The sequence below is a fragment of the Thalassophryne amazonica genome, chromosome 14, assembly GCF_902500255.1.
Source record: "Thalassophryne amazonica chromosome 14, fThaAma1.1, whole genome shotgun sequence".
In the NCBI taxonomy this organism is placed as follows: Eukaryota; Metazoa; Chordata; class Actinopteri; order Batrachoidiformes; family Batrachoididae; genus Thalassophryne; species Thalassophryne amazonica.
The window spans coordinates 43,053,727-43,074,956 of NC_047116.1; the positions used below are offsets into that span (position 1 = coordinate 43,053,727).

The window sequence follows — 21,230 nt, forward strand, 5'->3', positions numbered from 1 at the left end:
CAAAAACAAATTCAACAATGTGATATGAAATATAAGAGCAAAAAAGAAAAACAACCTGAAGCACTTTAGAAAAATTAATATAAATAAATACAAATCCATAATATTGCTCCCGGTGTGTAGTGAGTGCCTTGTATGGCAGGCACCCTGACATCGGGGTGAATGAGAGGCATATTGTAAAGCGCTTTGAGCGTCTGATGCAGATGGAAAAGCCCTATATAAATGCAGTCCATTTACCAAATCCATAAAAATAATACAACCAAAAGTTACATTAATTACATTATCATTCTTCGTACTTGATTTATATATTTCTGTAATATTTTAGTTTTAACATATTTTTAAATAATAAAAGTGAAGTACACCTTTTTAATTAATTGTCACAGCTATTCCAGAAATTAACACCTCTTACAGAAACATATTGTTGCTTTATATTTGTTCGTATCTTAGATTTTTTTGTGAATACTTGTTCCCTTCAAATCATATCGACTCTCTCTGATTTCAAACAGCTTCTGACTATTGCAGCAAAATAAATTATTGTGTACTTTATACATTATCTGTGCCATTTTAAATTCCACTACATTATAAAATTTAAGGGCATTACTGTCAATAAACAAAGTGTTAGTTGATTCCCTGTAATTTTGATCCATTAATAATCCGTATCGCTTTTTTTTTTGCATCCTAAAAATAGGAAGAGTGTTAGTTTTATATGTATTACCCCATATCTCTAGACAATAATAAGTAATATATGGAAGTAGTAATGAACAATAAATTATGTATAGTGACTTTTTGTTAAGGACAGATCTTAAAGGTTTAATTCTTAATCAAACACACACACACACACACACACACACACACACTAAAAAAACAAAAACAAAAATAAAATAAATAACAATGAAAAATAATTAAATGAAATTACATGAATAAAACTGAGTACCTGTTCAGGTTTTGTGCAAATATTTAGAAAGTCCTGACAATTTTCACAATACAAATAATAAAAAGGTGCTTTGTGCAAACAATACAAAACAGTGCAACTTAATATGAAGACAGAACACAAAAGTTGCAGTGTGGCTTTAACTCAAAGTCAGTCCCAATGACAGCATATACTTTTTTACTTTTTTCCAACAACAAATGGAAACGGTGTTATGGTCAGTGAATACTTTGTACTTGTATTTGGTAAGAATGGGCCTTCGAGAAGCAGAATGTGCCAACAAGAGACAGCATAAAACTATAATGTAAATACTTAAGGTGTATAGTGTCTGAAGCTCCTGGGCTTCAGGTATAATTACTTGATTCTTAAATATTACTAATAGTAAGCCAATGATGATGATGATCACAATAATTATATATTCTTCTTCTTATTATTATTAGATAATATCTTATTTTCAAGCATAATCTGATTAATTTATTATTATTAATATTATGTGCAAAAAGTTATAATTTTTAAAGGAAGAGTGTGTGTGTGTGTGTGTGTGTGTGTGTGTGTGTGTGTGTTGTGTGTGTGTGTGTGTGTGTGTGTGTGTGTGTGTGTGTGTGTGTGTGTGTTGTGTGGTCACTCAGAGAAAAGTTCAACACTGAGGTAAAGATAAAGTGCATAGAACATATCGCAACCAGGAAAACCAAACTGCAGGACATCTGATGTGGACAGAAGACAAACTCAGAGACATGACAATCAAAATGTGCTGTTCCAACTGTTATTGTTTTTCACAAAGCAATTAAATAGTTGAACAGGCTGCTTTCTGGAAAGTGCTGAGAATTCGATGAACCCCAAAAATGCTGGACATCACCTGTTGAGGCACACAGGAGGGACAGAATCACTGAAAAACAAAACATCAATCCACTGAGTGCTCTGCTCAGTTTGATGATTGTTTAGTTTTAGAAAAATGATCTATCTCTCGATCTATGTGGAACAGAGACACAAATGCAGGATTGAAACCACACGCAATCACAAACAACACACAATACAATCAGTAAACTGCTCCCTGCTTTTCGTGTGGCTTTTCTTTGAAATATTTGATGTTTTTTTGCTATGTTCCATTTCAGAGGCAACAATCTCTTCAAAGTCCCCATGGAATCACTGCCTGAAAGTCCTGCCTGTGAAAAGTGTATTTTACGATGCAGGAGAACAGCGTTTGAAACACAAATGATCAGAGTATCAAAATGCTTTACATCAGGGATGAATGTCAATAGACAATTGTGGAAAAATGATGACTGTCTCAGCAGCTTTAATCTGCCCTCAACTTGACTAAAGCAGCCACACACAAAGATTTATTAATGTGACACAGGCTTGTTGCCTTGAGACACTGCTGTGTGTGAGGATGTGCACCCGTCTGCTTTTGTTTGCAGGTTGTTGACAGGGTAGAGGATATTTACTAAGCTGGGAGACATGGCTTAGATACCAGGGTTCTCTCTGCCCAGTGCACCTTTTACTGGATTTTTTTTTTAATGTAAACTTCACTCATTCACTTGATTACAGTCAGTTCCCCTCCTTGTTAGATTACATTAGACAGAACTTTATTCATCCCTTGGGAAGACTCTCGCAGGTAAACTGAGGTTCCAGCAGCATTGTATAGCAGCACACAGGGTAAGAAGCACACAGAGCAGCAAAGTGACACTAAAAAAGAAAAACAGTTTGCAATATAGATACCAAACATACTGATCAATACTGGTTTACTGACTACAACTGCTCCTCTCCTTCCCATCCCCTGTCTTCCTGTTACTCCTCCTCCCCCTGAATGAGGAGTTGTACAGTCTAATGGCCAGAGGGACAAAGGTGTTTTCAGTCTGTTGGAACCTGCACTTGGGAAGGAGCAGTATGTGGCTGAAGAGGCTCCTCTGGTTGCTGATGACGGTGTGCAGAGGGTGACTGGCATCATCCATAATGTCCATCAGTTTGTCCAGTGTTCTCTTCTCTGCCACCATCACCAGAGAGTCCAGCTTCATGCCAACCACAGAGCCAGCCCGCCTGATCAGTTTGTCCAACCTGGATGTGTCCTCCTGGATGTGCCCCCCCAGCACGCCACAGTGTAAAAGAGGACACCGGCTACTAGAACATGGTAGAACATCCACAGGAGTTTCCTGCAGGTGCTAAACAACCGCAGCCTCCTCAGGAAGCACAGCCTGCTTTGTCCCTTCCTGTACAGGTGGTTGGTGTGGGTTGTCCAGTCCAGTTTGCTGTCCAGCCACAGCCCGAGGTACTTGTAGGAATCCATAGCCTCCACTTCAGCTCACTCGATCAGAACTGCTTGTGGACTTGGTCTGGACTTCCCAAAGTCAATGACCAGCTCCTTTGTCTTCGAGGTGTTGAGTTGTAGATGATTTGTGTGGCACCAGGCAGCAAAGTCCTTCACTATGCTCCTGTTCCCATTTCCCATTATTCCTTTTAAAAAATGTGCCTGTTTATTTAGCCCATGTGGGTTGCATTTGTCAATCCATTTTGAATGAAGATAAAACAGTGAAAAGGTTTTTGTGGTTTGGATGTTATCCTGATATTTTGAAATGGCACAATTGATGAAGTCAAAAGGTGAACTCCCATAGGTCCTTTCTAAAATTTCCAGCACTATTAATTTTTTTTGGATGTAGCAATGTATAAACACTAGAATGGAAGCATCCATACTTCAGTCTATAGGATACTCATAGGATATTCACATCAATCAATCAAAAACAAATAAACAACAAAAACAAAACAACAAAAAAAAAATGCTCGACCATCATGAAACGAGGACATGTAATTTTAATGTTTTACATTTTATGTCATGACCTATGATACTACTTGAGTTTTAAATAAAGTATATTATTATTATTATTATTATTAGTAGTAGTAGTAGTAGCAGTAGTAGGTGTAGTATAAATAGAAAGCAGATGAGATGAAATCAAGATTCTATGAAAGAAATTATCATCCATCTACGAGTATAATAGGAAAAAGTCTACAACCAGGTTTTAACATTTTCTAGATCTGAACTGTTTAAATTAATAAATAAGTCAGACCTGGAAAACCAGAAAGGATAACTTTTTTAAAAACTAAATTCAATCAGTGTCATCAGAAACTTTGGGACATAATCAACAGACACTGGTACATCCTAAATGCAGAACCCTCATTACTCGATATTACTACTCCCCCCCCCCCCCCCAAAAAAAAAAATGTAGCATAGTTTTTAAAATGATTGGAGCATTTTTACATTTTGACCTATGTGTAATTCTTCATTGACCCCTAGCTGGCTCCAGCTACCACCCTGCGATGGTTATTATACATTTTTGTGCAGGCCATGGTACACCGAGGCTGGATTCTAAGTGTCATTTCATCACCTTATGTGGTACTGATTAGATAAAAATTGATGACTGGCGCATAGACTAATTCTGTGAGACTACAGAGTTTTCATTTTGTCAGAATTAAGTCATAATTTTTGAAACAAGTAGGAGATTCTCTGAGACCACAAAATTATAAATTTGTGAGGAAAAAAACTGTTATTCTGTGATATTCCAAAATTATATATTTGTGAGAAAGAACTTGGATCTTCTCTGTGATCACGAAAATTAAAAATTTCTGAGACAAACTGATATTCTGTGAGATCACAAAGATATAATTTTTAGAAAGACATCATAAATTTATCAGAAAAAATAGACATTCTGTGAGATCACAACGTTTTAAATTTGTGAGGAAAATTCTTCGAGAACACAAAGTTATAAATTTGTTAGGAAAAATAATATTCTGTAATATTACAAAGTTATACATTTGTGGAAAAAATAACTTGGAAACAAACAGATATTATACGAGACCAAAGGTTTTATATATAGGTTTATATATATATATATATATATATATATATATATAATATATATATATATATATATAATATATATATATAATATATATATATATTATATATATATATATATATAAAGAAGTCATAAATTTAGGAGAAGAAATCACATTCTCTGAGATCACAACATTCTAAATTTGTGAGGGGAAAATGTGATATTCCGAGATATTACAAAGTTATACATTTGTGAAAAAATAGGATCTTCTCTGTGATCACAAAATGACAAATTTGTGAGAAAACTGATACATTAAGATCACATAGTTCTGTTTGTTTCAGAAAGACGTCATGCATTTATAAAAAAAAAAATTACATTCTCTTAGATCCCAAAATTATAAATTTGTGAGAAAAACTGATATTCTGCGATATTACAAAGTTATAACTTTGTTAGAAAGAACTTGAAATATTCAAGCTAAACACTGACAGGACGATCATTTGTTAATGACAGGCAAGAGATCTGACTTCATCATCTCCGTATGAGTTTTTCCATGTTTTTGAGACATGATTTCATCAGGCCTGATTGCTTTGCTGCTGGTTTTGCAATTAATGTCATTGCGTTGCCAGGTCGGTGATGTTTGAACGTGGCGTATGGGAGGATTTCGCCATCCAAGCCTGGCAACTGTGACTATGCGCTGGTTACAGTATCCAGTATGGCGGATACAGAAAGTGATTTGGAAATAGACGGGCTGGAATCAGCTCTGGACACTCTGTGTAGTCGACACTGTAGCGACGAGTCTTCTCTGAATAGCAAAGACTATTGTGCTGAGTTCTGTCAGGTATGTTTGACACGAGTTCGTTTGCTCGTCTGCGGAATCTGTGTTTATTGTTGCTAGCCTCCCAGCTAACCACTACCACCAGACTAGTTAGCTGTAACGTTATTTGGAGTGTTGTGTAGCTGAAGCTTTGGCATTTCCTTTTTTGGGACACGTCGGTGAAAAGTAACTAAATCTAGTTAGTTGTCAGCTGAGGTCTTAATGAGGTATCTTTATGTAAAAACCCGTTATTAGGGACCCCCTTAGCCTGATAGCTACTCCAGCTAAGCTAACTAATAATATGTGATGAGATGCCTCCAAAGCCTGCTGTTTTTAGGCAAGTCCTTTTAAAATAATTTTAACTTTGTCAAAATGACGAACACAATGGTCCAAAATGTCAGTAATCAAGATGAGTGGTCGTCCTGTAAACAAAAGACTAGCCATTAGCCTTGCTTTGAATTGGCAGTAAAAGTCGGCTTTCCATTAGCTGCGAGGTTATGAATGATTGTTTTGCGTTGCCATGACACCAAAACTTTATTTTTAAGAACAATTCGTGATTCATTCCCAAATTTATGGTGAACTTCTCCAGCATCCACAATCCTACAAAGGGCTCCACTTTTTAGTTGTCAAGGGTTGGCACAGAAATGTCAATCTGCGCACACCAAGAGCAAATCTTTGGGTGCTTTGGGCATGTCTGTGAGTGCGTGTATGTATAAATAAACTGGTGAACAACAGAATGCTAACAGGGAAAACATATCAGATTGATATTTAGTTTAGCCACCTGCTACGGTGTATCTGGGAAGTATTCACAGCACTTAATTTTTTCCACAATTTATTATGTTACAGCCTTATTCCAAAATGGAGTAAATTCATTTTTGCCTCTCAGAATTCTACCCACAACACCCCATAATGACAACATGTTTTTTTTTTGCAGATATTAAAAAAATAAACGAGTATTGTAAGTATAAATAAGTATTCATAGCCTTTGCTCTATACTTTTTTGATGCACCTTTGGCAGCAATTACAGCCTCAAGTCTTCTTAAATATGATGCCACAAACTTGGCACATCTGCTTTTTGGCAGTTTTGCTGATTCCTCTTTGCAGCACCTCTCAAGCTCAGTCAGGTTGGATGTGAAGCATTGGTGCACAGCCATTTGTAGGTCTCTCCAGAGATGTTCAATCGGATGGGCTGGGCTCTGGCTGTGCCACTCAAGGACATTCACAAAGTTGTCCTGAAACCATTCCTTTGATATCTCGCCTGTGCACTTGATGAACTGTCACCCCAGTGTGAGGTCAAGAGTGCTCTGGACCAGGGTTTCATCCAGGATGTGTCTACATTGCTGCATTCATTTTTTCCCTCAATCCTGACTAGTCTCCCAGTTCTTTCCTCTGAAAAACATCCCCACAGCATGATGTTGCCACCACCATGCTTCACTGTCAGGATGGTGCCTGGATTCTTCCAAACATGATGTCTGACATTCACACCAAAGAGTTCAATATTTGTCTTATCAGACCACAGACTTTTGTTTCTCATGGTCTGAGAGTCCTTCAGGTGCCTTTTGGCAAACTCCAGGTGGGCTGCCATGTGCCTTTTACTAAGGAGTGCCTTCTGTCTAGGTATCTCTGCCATACAGCCCTGATTGGTGGATTGCTGCATAGATGGTCGTCCTTCTGGAAGGTTCTCCTCTCTTCACAGAGGAATGCTGGAACTCTGACAGAGTGACTATCGGGTTCTTGGTCGCCTCCCTGTCTAAGGCCCTTCTCCCCCGATCGCTCAGTTTAGCTGGGCAACCAGTCCTAGGAAGAGTCCTGGTGAATCCGAACGTCTTCCATTTATGGATTATGGAGGCCACTGTGTTCATCGGACCTTCAAAGCAACAGAAATGTTTCTGTACCCTGTCCCAGATTTATGTGTCTAGACGATCCTGTTTTGGAGGTCAACCGACAATTCCTTTGACTTCATGTTTGGTTTGTGCTCTGACATGCACTGTCAACTGTGGGACCTTATATGTAGACAGGTGTGTGTGCCTTTCCAAATCATGTGCAATCAACTGAATTTACCCCAGGCGGACTCCAATTAAGCTGGAGAAACACAAGTATGATCAGTGGAAACAGGATACACCTCAGATTCACAGCAAAGGTTGTGAATACTTGTGCACATGTGATTTCTTAGTTGTTTTTGTTTTTTTTTAAATTTTCAATAAATTTGGGGGAAAAAAACTTTTTTCACATTGTCATTATGGGGTATTGTGTAGAATTTTGAGGGGGAAAAATAGAATTTCATCCATTTTGGAATGAAGCTGTAACATAACAAAATGTGGAAAAAGTGAAGTGCTGTGAATACTATCCGGATGCAATGTAGCTTTATAAAATGGTCTCAATTCTCTTGGTTCTGCAAGAAAGCACTGCACAGAATGACACAAATTTCTAACATTGGTTGCGATGGGATGACTGTTAATATCATGTTGCAGATGATGAATATTACAATGTACTGTATTACTGTACATGGGCATGCTTCAGAAGCTGAAAGTGATCATCAGTTCTCGTCTTGAGAAAGTCAAACTTTGTTCTCCTCAGATAATAGAATATATAGCCATTGGCATGTGTAACCTTGCATACAGCTTTGTCACTACACAATCACTACAAAACAGATGAGCAGGAATGTAATAATGCCACTGTTGTGAATGCAGAAACATTCAATGCAAATAATGCCTCGTGCATTAGATATAGAACTGCTCTTTTCCTAGCTTATCATCTGACTTGCATCATAGTTTGTTGACTGTTGTCAGGAATTCTGAATAACAGCAGTACGACTTTGAAGGATAATGTCAGACAAAAAAAATCAAGTGCTGTAGTCATTGAGAGAGTAAGAGAAGCACCAAGATAATGCAGTTCATATATCGGCCACCAGTATGAATAATGTTTAATAGTGATTAGTTTACGACACCTGATTTGAGGTTTCCACTGTTCATATGTGCTGCTGCAAACAAATAAACTGTCAATGAATTGTTGTAGCATAATAGAGGAAGCTGTCAAACACGGGCATCTGGCAAAATTGTCTTATTGAATACCAGGTTGTTTATTAATAGTAAGAGCTAGTTTTAAAATTTGATCATGTTTTTGTTTTCCACAGTTGGTTGAGGAGTACACAGGACAATGGCACGTTCCTCTCCCTCAGCTGAAGGTACTGCGAACAGCACTGTGCAGTTTCACCAATTCAACTGCTGCCTTCCCTGATGACTGTCAGCACATCCAATATGTTCTCAGCAGTCTGGCCTTGTAAGTTTTTATTTTTTTAATTGGAAGCTAAATTGTTTTTGACCAGGACATTAAATGCATTCAAGATGAGTTCTGCAGGTTTTTATGGTCGCAAGGTCATACCGGGTAATGATGATCCCAAATATTTATTGGCTTTTAAAAGGCTGGCTTGTTGAAAAACAAACAAAAAAAGCACCCACCCCCCACCCCCATTTCATTGAATTTAGGTTATTTTAATTGCGTTTAAGAGTTAGTTAGAAACAATTGTAACTACCTACATGGTTGACATAGGCAGCAGTGATTGCCAAGTGGTTAGTGTGCTTGGTTTCAGTGTGGAACGTTCCTGGTTCAGACCCCACCCCTGCCACATTTCTCCATGTAATGTGGAGTTGGGTCTGGAAGGGCATCCGCCGTAAAACGTTTGCCAAATCAACATGCAGATCCACCTTGGATCTGCATGGCCAAAAATTAGCCAGTCAAATTCAGGAATGTTGCCATATTATGTCGGCTGCACAGAGGTTGATTGAAGAAGTTGCTATCTGACTAACCATTGCACAGTTCACATTAAGAATCACAGTTTTACTGAGAATGAGTTTTAACAGCACCAAGGGATCGTGTGAATGGCTAGACAGCAGTTCATGAAAAAAGATATCTGTAGTGCAAAAAATTTATTCCAGGTGCGAAAAGGCGGCAGAGAGTAATGTCCAACTTTTGTGACGTTGGTAGGAATCAAAATCTGTGGACTTCATATCAGATTCTGACATCTGATGCGTTTTGTTGAAAGCTCTGACTGCTAACTTTAAGTGAAGCAAACAGCAATGCATGGGAGTTTTTAACATTGTTGGCCACCAGTAAGATAAAAATGAATAATAATGATGTGATTATCGAGCTGTCAACATTAAAAATACGTTACGCCACCAAAGATTGTGTGTGAGAGAATACTGGAATCAAAGTGCTGTGGGTGCACTAAAATGTTTATTGACATCCATATGAAAGGATATTTGCAAGTATTTTTTTGCTGGAGTTATTGTTAACCAACTATTTCTAGCTTGGCAGGGGTTGTCACTGGCTCACCAGGCCTGTAATACTGTAGGGGATACACTACACATACTCTAATTCTGACACAATGCTTTGATTAATGCTTGTAAGTACTAGAGTTTTTTTCTGGGTGTGATGAGCTGGTCTCATTATGTTACACTGTTTTTTGGTACTGTTAAATGTGCCTTTCATGATTGAGTTGGTAATTGATGTTTCTCTCATGTTGCAGGAGCTTCTTTGAGCTGATGCTCTTCTTCAGCAAAGAGGAGTTTGAGGAGGAGCCTTTAAAAGACATGCTTGATTCTTTTCAGGTGAGTAAAAAATGAGCCACTGTCCAGCCTCAGCTTTGTTACTGATAAGTTAAGGAGAATATTAAATGCATAAATAAATAAAGCAAGCATACATACAAGATCAGACTGCGTTCATATGATGCTACTGTTTTGGTATTTTGTCTGCTGGCTGCAACTGAATTTAGAGAAAGCAGAGTTCAAAACAAGCGTACCTATCAGTCTGTCTGCGTTTCCTGACTGTGGCATCTCAGGAATAATTTCTCAAGGCAGTTAAACAATATGGTCATCTCATGGTATTAAATGTCAAATCATGCACGGGGGCATGCACTAGTGCTGCTTTTTGTCACATCCATCATAATATGAACAGCCTTTTGTCCTGGATGGCCACCACCCAGACAAACAACCGTTCACTCTCCACTTCTTGAAAGTAGCATTTATTGGAGCCAGATCTGCTGGAGCCAGGTGAAATGTGGTCGTGCCCTTTGGCCTTTTCTGTTGCTGCGACCATCAACACTGAGGCACCTGCATGCTGAATCATGCCCAGAGAACATGGTTGTAATGCTGGGGCTGACTTTCCCTCACAGTGTGTGTGATAGACATCATCGGAGTCTCCCAAAGTAACTGTTCATTTAACGGTCACCGTAGCATCCATTTATGAAAGGTCGCTGGTTAGAAAGGCATTTTCTTTATTGCTGTAGTAACGTTCCACTCGTCTTTTTTTCTTCAAAGCCTGCAGCATACAGCAAAATTTCAAGACTCTCATAGGTCATCTGCTTCTACAACACAGCCAGTTTACTGTTGCATCCATGTGTGCAAGATGTTCTACCAGTGCTTTGCCTATAATTTCGCATTCATTTTGTGAATCATCTTGATATAAATGGTTGTTATCACCTTTATGCAGGCATGTCACTGTCAGCTCCTGAGGCACAGGAACATCTACCTTCAACAGTTGAAGCAGATAATTAAAGCTGGAGGGCCGTGGGAAAATCCTGTGCTACAAGGAATTATGAGAGAAGCAAATTTCCCACCAAAAGATGGTAAATCTACTATTCTCTCTCTCTCTCTCTCTCTCTCTCTCTCTCTCTCTCTCTCTCCTCTCTCTCTCTCTCTCTCTCTCTCTCTCTCTCTCTATATATCTATATATATATATATATATATATATATATATATATATATATATATATATATATATATATATATATATATATATATATATATATATATATATATATATATATATAAAATGTTCATCCAGCTTTCTTACTTCATAGCAAACAAATCACAGATTATGTCTGATAATGATTTTTGTTACGTGTAAATGAACATTCTGTCTTTCTTAAACTTACCTCAGACAAATTAAAATGATTAGTTTCATAAATGGCATATTGTTTTCCACTTCAATGAGAGGAGGAAAAACAGAAATCAGTGTTGAGGGGAAACAAGTCTGTTGTACTTTGTTGGTAAAACAAATTGAAAAATGGAAATTTGTCTGCAGTTAACAGGGTGTACATATTTCAGTGAGCTTTTGCACTTGGCTAATTGAAAGGAAACATGTCTTCAACAGGAGTGGTGTCAGTTGAAACAAGAGGATTAGGACTGCACAGTTTGATGAAGGCATTTTATGACTGCAGTTTTGTAAATGCATGGTCTTATAATTTAATTTCCATACTTATTAAAGCGTAAGGAATGTTAACATTTTTTTGACAACCCAGTTAAAGTATAAAACTAATTGATGGTATTGCAACATGATGTAGCACTTTTAACCTTGTATATGATGGCTGCCTGAATTAAACAAGCAAATTCCTCTACTCACTAGTGATACGGGGTTGCGTGCCAGGTAAATGACCAAAGAGACTGTGGTCACTGCACAGTGGATAGTGATATTTTGAACACTCCACATTCCAGCAATACAAAATGGGTTTGGTGGTGGTGTCACGTGCCTGGATGATAATACATTTTGTCACAGAGTAAATCATGTTAAAGCTTTTTCTTGGGACAGGATAGGAGCAACTCAATGACATGACCACCAAATAGTCCATGTCATGGTATTTTTGAAAATTGGTCCATGACAAGGCTCTGACCGGCAAAACTGATCTGTCACCTGCTATTCAAGGAAGTTAGAAGCAGCTTGATGAAGAATATTGTCCATAACAACTTAAGTCCATAACATCAAGCAGTCATAAACACCTGAGGAGGAACAACAAAGTTATTGTGATCCTTTTTGTTGATGATTCCATATTTTATTTTTTACTTGATCTTGAAAACAATATGCCTTTAATTAAAATCATTTAGTTTGCAGGAAGCCAGAATGTTAAGCTGTTGAACAAAAGTGGTTTTGTGTTGTATCTGCGGTTTGTTAATTTGCTATAAAGTAACGAGGCGAGGTGATCTTCATCTAAGTGTTGTGATTCTGTAATGTTCGCCAGGCGTCTTACTTCAAGTCTGTATCCAGATTATTATTTTTTTCTTTTTTTTGTGCTGATGAAACCCACTCAAGTTAATGTCATCTGTTTCAATGAGATTTCATCTCATTGGCTGTACCTCTAAATGCTATATGGAGGACTAGTGCTGATTGGAGTGAAGTGTGACAGAATAGAATAGAATAGAACTACTTTATTCATCCCAGGCTGGGAAATTTCTTTGCAGTAGCAGCATTTACACTTAAACAGTGCAACCTTGTTCCCACTATTAATAGTAGAATAAAAGGAATAAAATAGAAATGAAATATATAAAATTAAAATTCAAAATAAAGAAAAATAAATAAATATGTACAGCAAAGTGTGCAACAGTAATGTACAGTGTGCAGTAATAATGTACAGTAACAGTATATTAGAGCTGATATAGAGCTGATATATGGATTATTATATATTATTATATTATTTTATTATATATGGATCTCACATTTTGTGAGATGCTTCACGTCAGTTTACTGTCTATCAGACAGCTTGTAATCCACTATCAGATGGAGGAGTCTGTTCAGCTGCCATTTTGTCATTTTTTTCTGAATACAAAGCTGAACTTTTTGATTTTGTATTGCAATATCAGACAATGTATTAGATGCTCAAGCTGACTGCACCACCAATCTGTCAAGTATATTGTAGTGCACCCATCTGTGTTGTTTTTGCTCTGTGTTGATTTATATATTTATTTTATTTATTTATTTTTAATTAGCCTACCAAAAAATGCTTTCTTTCTTTCACAACTCTAACCTATAACATGGTATTCTGCCCTTCTTCCCTACCCATCCACCCAGTCACCTAAACTTCTGATTTTTATTTTCTTTTTATGCAGTATGGCAACAGTAATGTAATTGTTGAATTATATAACAGCCCTACACAATATCAGTGATAGCCTCAACTCAAAAACTAAAAATTGCTAACATGTTGATCTTTTTCATTTTCCAATTTCTAAAGGTTTTTTTAAAGATTTCTTTTGACAATAATGATGTCAATAAACACATTTTTTTTCCTCATGTTGAGAGAATTGCAGGATTTTGCATGATGAACAGAAGGTGAGAGCGCTTTTGACATACTTGTTCTCTAAAACGGTTATCATCCTTATTAATCATACTAAATCATGACTTTGCAATCCATTAGGCAGGATTTTCCAGAACTCTAAATGTATCAGTGTGCATTTGCTCCATCGGGTAGATATCATGTGTTTAGGCCTGTTTTGCCATACTTTGGATTAATGCAGATTCACAAAACAAGTTTTGACTGAATGATCATTGGAACTCCATCACATACACTTGTAGAAAGCACCACTGAAATGCGTACTTGCAGCATTACTGTATTTGTTGTTTTTTCTTCTTTTGGGCTAGCTCAGAATAACAATTATATTATGCCCAATAGGTCAGAGTTTGGAGAACGCCGCAACATAACATCCAGTTGTGCTGAATTAAGGGAGGTGATGGTCTAGTGGTTAATCATTGGGCTTGAGACCAGCGGCTCCTCGGTTCAAATGTCAGCCTGACCGGAAAATTACTAAGGGCCCTTGGGCAAGGTCCTTAATCCCCTAGCCCAAGCAGAGGGTCACCCCTTTGAGTCTGGTCTGCTTGAGGTTTCTTCCTCAGAGGAAGAAAACTTCCTCTGAGACATTATTGTAAAGTGATTTGAGCGTCTGATGCAGATGGAAAAGTGCTATATAAATGCAGGCCATTTCATTAACCTATTTCATATCTTTTCTTGCAGTTGAGGATTATTTGAGTTCAGAGGCACCAATTTTCTTGGAGCTGCGTGTTCGTTATTTGCAGGCCTGTGAGCGAATGCAGGAGGCCATGGCCCTAGCTAAAAGCTGTCTTGAAAATCCAGAGGCTGGAAAACATTTGTACTTCCATCAGGCTTACCTCACCTGCCTCTACAAGGCCTCACTGCATGAACATCTTTACAAGGAGGTAAGAAAAGAAGTAACAGCAAGCCAAAGATCACAGATGTGCGAGTATTACAATATCCTCATAAATGTGTCCTAAATGCTTGTGTGACTTTTCCATGTCATTTTTCTTAGATGGCAGAGCTAGATGGGCGTGATGCAGTGGAGATCATCTGCAACACGGAGAGCATTGAAAAAGATGAGGTGCTGCTGTCGCTGTGCAAAGCTTTTCTGACCCAGCAGCTTCAGAATGGGGACATGTACTACATGTGGTTAGTATGAGCTGTACCTTCATTTTATAGATCATATTTACTTTTGGATGTAGGTTAAACCCATGTCTGTGGTGTATCTGAAAGGATCAGCGCAGGTCAGATGATTCATTAACTCAGGATCACTGCTCCACACACTGGAAGACACCATTCTGTGGATGCAGCTGGGACATGACAGATCTCTAGTTAACTTTACTTTTTTGTGTTCTTTTTCCCTCCTGTAAGAGCACAGGGAGACTGTGCATAAAAGTCACTCAGTGCATGGAGGGGTAGTCTTGAGGACTGCTTTAATTTTTGTTGTATCCCCTAATACAGTTTTTGTGAAATAATTTTGTTTCTCTTTGCAAAGTAAAATAATGTAAACATTCAAAATAAAACTATGATGTTTAGAAATGCTGTATTGAAATTTCTGTGCACCATTAAGAGCACTTGGGAAAATTTTGAGAAAAACATTAAATTTCTAATAATTTTGTCCTCATCTGTATACAGAATGAAACAGTCTGTCTGTCCTTCCTCTTAAATCAATTTGGGGATTTCAGTGAATCTACAGTTGTAGCACACGGCATGCGGGAGAATGATTCTGCTGTAATGTCTTCAAGGGGCAATAAAGGCACTTTCTAATAATACATATATGTCAATTATATGTACACATATACCTGCTGAGCTCTTCAGTACAGGGTTGACCAGTTTAATTCAGGTATTTTATCACAAAAAGATTTGCTCCACCTGATATGTAATACCTGTAAGCTACAACATTGTGGTGTCATTTTGTGAGCTTGTCTTGTTCACAGACCTCTGTCTTCCTTGCACTGCCTTCGTACAGGGACCTGGTGTTCATCTGGAGCAGGTTGCATCTTCGGGCTCATCCCTCCAAACATGGATTCTTGGCTGAATGCTGGCATTTGGCTTCCTCTGCTACCAACGTCAGAGCCGTCTTTCCCTTCATTAAAGTGATCACCACCGAGGTGAGACTGATTCTTATTTTCCTGTGTGATTCCATTTGTCAAAAGATGAGGACAATTCTGTTCAGTGCTAGTGTTAGTGTTATTTATTTATATATTCATTCCATGTCAAAGTTAAAATCCAAGATGTTTTTTCATACCAGAGCTCCTGTAAAGAAATTCATTACCAAACAAAGAATCCATGCCTCATATTTCAGTTTATATACAGTAGTGTTCAGAATAATAGTAGTGCTATGTGACTAAAAAGATTAATCCAGGTTTTGAGTATATTTCTTATTGTTACATGGGAAACAAGGTATCAGTAGATTCAGTAGATTCCCACAAATCCAACAAGACCAAGCATTCATGATATGCACACTCTTAAGGCTATGGAATTGGGCTATTAGTAAAAAAAAAGTAGAAAAGGGGGTGTTCACAATAATAGTAGTGTGGCATTCAGTCAGTGAGTTCGTCAATTTTGTGGAACAAACAGGTGTGAATCAGGTGTCCCCTATTTAAGGATGAAGCCAGCACCTGTTGAACATGCTTTTCTCTTTGAAAGCCTGAGGAAAATGGAACGTTCAAGACATTGTTCAGAAGAACAGCGTAGTTTGATTAAAAAGTTGATTGGAGAGGGGAAAACTTATATGCAGGTGCAAAAAATATAGGCTGTTCATCTACAATGATCTCCAATGCTTTAAAATGGACAAAAAAAACCAGAGACACGTGGACGAAAATGGAAAACAACCATGGATAGAAGAATAACCAGAATGGCAAAGGCTCACCCATTGATCAGCTCCAGGATGATCAAAGACAGTATGGAGTTACCTGTAAGTGCTGTGACAGTTAGAAGACGCCTGTGTGAAGCTAATTTATTTGCAATAATCCCCCGTAAAGTCCCTCTGTTAAATAAAAGATGTGCAGAAGAGGTTACAATTTGCCAAAGAACACATCAACTGGCCTGAAGAGAAATGGAGGAATATTTTGTGGACTGATGAGAGTAAAACTGTTCTTTTTGGGTTCAAGGGCCACAGACAGTTTGTGAGACAACCCCCAAACTCTGAATTCAAGCCACAGTTCACAGTGAAGACAGTGAAGCAAGGTGGTGCAAGCATCATGATATGGGCATGTTTCTCCTACTATGGTGTTGGACCTATATATCGCATACCAGGTATGATGGATCAGTTTGGATATGTCAAAATACTTGAAGAGGTCATGTTGCCTTATGCTGAAGAGGACATGCCCTTGAAATGGGTGTTTCAACAAGACAATGACCCCAAGCACAGTAGTAAACCAGCAAAATCTTGGTTCCAAACCAACAAAAGTAATGCCTCGCAGATGTGAAGAAATCATGAAAAACTGTCGTTATACAACTAAATACTAGTTTAGTGATTCACAGGATTGCTAAAAATGCAGTTTGAACATAATAGTTTTGAGTTTGTAGTGTCAACAGCAGATGCTACTATTATTGTGAACACCCCCTTTTCTACTTTTTTTTTTTTTTACTAATAGCCCAGTTTCATAGCCTTAAGAGTGTGCATATTATGAATGCTTGGTCTTGTTGGATTAATGAGAATCTACTGAATCCACTGGTACCTTGTTTCCCATGTAACAATAAGAAATATACTCAGAACCTGGATTAATCTTTTTAGTAACATAGCACTACTATTATTCTGAACACTACTGTAACAGCTGAGTGGATCCTTGTTATTTGATTGGCGCTTTGTATGTCACATGACATAGATTGTTCATCCCGTTTGTGTTGCATTGGTTTTAGAGTGCAATTTGGTTCCATAGGTTTGATACCATTGCACTCTGCACAAAAACACACACGCAACCACACCTACACAACGCGCGTGCACACACACACAAAACAAATCCACTGTGCTGTAAACCATTCTGACATGATTTTTGTCGCTGCACTAAGGAAGTACACAGCCTTTTTTTTTTTTGGTAGTACACGTGCGCACAAGCGCCATCCCGTTTGCGTGAGCTCACACCGCGCACATGCTCACACAAGCCTGACGGCACTTAGCTTTAAAACAAACATAATGGAGTTTGTTTTGCTGACGGACAACAATTTGATGCACGGTATGGCGGACGTCATCGTCAGAATTATTTTTGTACTCCCATTTAAAGTTTGTGTTGGATTGTGGATGTCAAAGCAGCAGTGACGCACCAAAGCTGGATTAATTTCTGACTGCACTGCTGCACTGAGGAGGTGCCAAAATGTAAGTCCCTTTTCTCTTGTTTGTAAATTAATATAATGTATAATGACAAGGATCCATTTTAGCCGTTATATAAAACAAATAAGGAATGTTTTTACATTCTTTCAATAGAACAAATATTTACAACCACAATTCCAATGAAGTTGGGTCGTTGTGTAAAATGTAACTAAAAACAGATTACAATGATTTGCAAATCCTCTTCAACCTATATTCAATTGAATACACCACAAAGACAAGAAATTTAATGTTCAAACTGATAAACCTTGTTTTTGTGCATGCTGAGTGGTTGAGACGATGCATGGCAGCATGGTTCAGACGATGAAGCTTTCACCTCATGAAATATCCATACCATTGAACTCATAAACATTCATTATTTGTATAATGATATTAAACATATCAAAGCTAATTCTCTTTAGCTAACATATTATACTCCTTTTAAACAAGTTTAAATTGATCATTACAGGGACTGTAAATACTTCGACATGTCTTGCTATTTTGACATACCTCTTCTGACCAGGGGTTCTCTGTTTCAGCCCTGCTCAGAACAGGCTGTTTCTGTATCTGTAGTTTTAAATGCCGTGCCTTTATCTGGCCACTCCACTCCCTGGGGATGTGGATGGGCTTTTTGGTCTGCTGAGTCAAGCTACTGATCATTCAGATCCCTCAGGCAGGCAGAGCACATGGTGACAACAGTGTTTGTGAGTGGACGCAGTGTAAACGGAGGACAGATACAGTGGCTTGCAAAAGTATTCAGCCCCTTGGTATTTCACACATTTTAATTTGTTGATGACATTTCAAATACAAAAAGTAAACCAGGCTTCTCAATATAAAAAATTCTAAAATTATTTTCCTTAAACACAACCTGACATAAATTAATTAAAAATATAAAAGCCAAGGTGATGGGTTGCATAAGTCATGGGCCCCTTTGGTATAATACCTGTAAATAATTGGTTTTATTGCCGGTTTTCTTCAGACAAGTCAGGGGATGGATACATGAACATTTCCAAGTCACTGAATATGTCTTGAACTTTATTTACATCAGTTATAGATAGATAGATAGCTTTTATTATCATTGTCATTACAACAACAAGATGTCCGCACACACATTCCACATACAACAGCAATTGATCTACAATTATTACTTGTTTACCGTAATAATGGCACACATCAGAATTAGGACAACACATATACATTTGACATTGTTTATGTGCACTAAACTTGAAACAGTCCGTTTCCCAATTGAGGCAATGTGAGTGTGTTTGTAGCCGCTGCAACTGTCAAGTCGCGCCGCCAGGCCAGCTTGAGAGGACGAGGCCTGCCGCAGGGAGGGAGGGGCAGGAAGAGTGATAAGAGGAGAGGCTGGAGCATGCTTCGGTCCATGTGTAAGTCTGTCAGTTTATTGTCCTTGTGGGTTGCGATAAGAATGGAGCCAAATAATCGAACCAGAGCCTGTGGGCAAAAACAGTGGGCAATTGACCTTGATGCCTGTAGTGTTGCAGCCGAGCAGTGAAAAACACTTTTTACAGTTCCACTCACTCAGCCAAATCCCAATTATGAATTAAGAATATTCCTAATTTTGATTTAAGAATATTCACCGGCCTCCGAAACCTTCAGCTTCAACTGCAAGGCACGCATCAGCTCCAAGGTGTCATCCAATTTGCGTCTGAGTTCAAGAGTCAATGCAGTCTGAGAATGCACTGCCTTGCCGACCTTGTTAATCATGACGGACAAACGAGGGCCCGTGGTTCTTGATGCCGCCATCTTGCCAATTTTCCGGTAGATCGGGGCAGCACATAAGCCAAAAAATGAATGGGTCCTCGACATCCTCCACAGAGAAAGGCACCAAGCATGCCACATGCCAGGACCTCCAGGAGTCGAGGACATAGCCCGCAGGATACGTTCCATCTGGGCAGGCAGGATCCCCCGGTCCTGACCTTCTTGTAGAAAAAATGGTGTCAATAGCGTTTAGAGACCAGCTGATCAATTCCATGGTTAATCCAATAGTAGTCCAGTAGATCCAGAATCCAATATAGTTTTGAGGAATTCACAAGTCTGGTGGAGTAGGGACTTGAAGGTTAAAGGCAGAGAGATAAGGGAGAGTGGAGGAGATGCGACTGCCCTCGTCGGAGTCCCAAGCTTGGAGTAGACAGTTCTCAACAACTGAGTGACTGTGCAAGAAGGAGAAGAGTGAGAAAAGCCACCAACACAGAAGAAGTTATAGGCTTCTGTGGGTGTGATTGGAGAAATTGTGCACAGTGCAAGTTTTATATCCCCAGTTATACAGCTTCATGATGAAGTGGAGCAGAGGAGGATTTTCTTAAAAAGAAGACCTGAAAGTTCACCTACAATTTGCCAGAAGGTACATCTGAGATGCAAGCCTAGATTTGATGTTTTAGTGAAAGAAAACCCTCCTCTATACCACTTCATCATGAAGCTGTATAACTGGAGATACAAAACGCAGAATTTGCACTGTGCACAATTTCTTCAATCACAGTCACAGAAGCCTAAAACTTTTCTGGGTTGTCTGGGTGTCTTGGTGGCTTTCCTCACTGTTCTCCTTCTTGCACAGTCACTCAGTTTTGAGAACTGTCTAAATTAATTAAATTAGTCTTAATTTATATCAAGTTGTAGAGGTTTGTTTTCAGTTTGAGTCTAAGGAATATAATTTTAGAAATTTTTATATTGAGAAGCCTGATTTACTTTTTGCATTTGAAACTTCATAAACAAATTAAAATGCGTGACATACCAAGGGGCTGAATACTTTTGCAAGCCACTGTAGCTGGGGGAATGTCACCTACCTGGATCAGGTGTTATTTCCCTAGATGATGTCATCTAGAGGAAAATCTCTCATAAGCCTGTTTGAGCACACATTTTCTGAAAGTTAGAGCAGGCAAAAGATAGAGAGGATGGACTTTTCTTGTTTTGGGGAATATAGACATGCTAAGTACTATTACTGTTAGAAAACTAAGTGCATTTTGCATAATGTGTGACCTTTTATTAAATGATCAGGTTGTACAAAAGATCTATGGCAAGTAGTTTAAGTTTTTGTTAGTCCTGTCATGATCCTTAAACTTTTTAGTGATGAATAAGTAAACTAATTTGAGGAAACATCACAATCATGACTGTACAGTCAATTAGTGTTCAAGTGGCGCGTTAACATATCCCTTGCATTTTTGATCTATGTAGCAACCACAGTCCAGACTCTGCTTGTATTTAAGACTAAGTAGTTGCCTTAATTTAAAACACAAGTTCACTTTTTTGCAGCCTTCCTTATA

General features: G+C 38.3%; 1 protein-coding gene across 2 annotated transcripts in view; it reads left to right on the plus strand.

Annotated features, from left to right (window-relative positions):
- Positions 1 to 5,448: 5,448 nt before the first annotated feature.
- LOC117525384 overlaps positions 5,449 to 21,230 on the plus strand; it is a 41,021-nt gene continuing 25,239 nt past the window's right edge. For both annotated transcript variants that reach the window (XM_034187240.1, XM_034187239.1), the window contains exons 1-7: positions 5,449 to 5,587; positions 8,697 to 8,842; positions 10,089 to 10,170; positions 11,051 to 11,186; positions 14,340 to 14,542; positions 14,653 to 14,789; positions 15,610 to 15,751. In XM_034187240.1, coding sequence (XP_034043131.1) covers positions 5,462 to 5,587; positions 8,697 to 8,842; positions 10,089 to 10,170; positions 11,051 to 11,186; positions 14,340 to 14,542; positions 14,653 to 14,789; positions 15,610 to 15,751 — 972 coding nt within the window. In that variant the 5' untranslated portion in view covers positions 5,449 to 5,461. The remainder of the gene's footprint in view (positions 5,588 to 8,696; positions 8,843 to 10,088; positions 10,171 to 11,050; positions 11,187 to 14,339; positions 14,543 to 14,652; positions 14,790 to 15,609; positions 15,752 to 21,230) is intronic.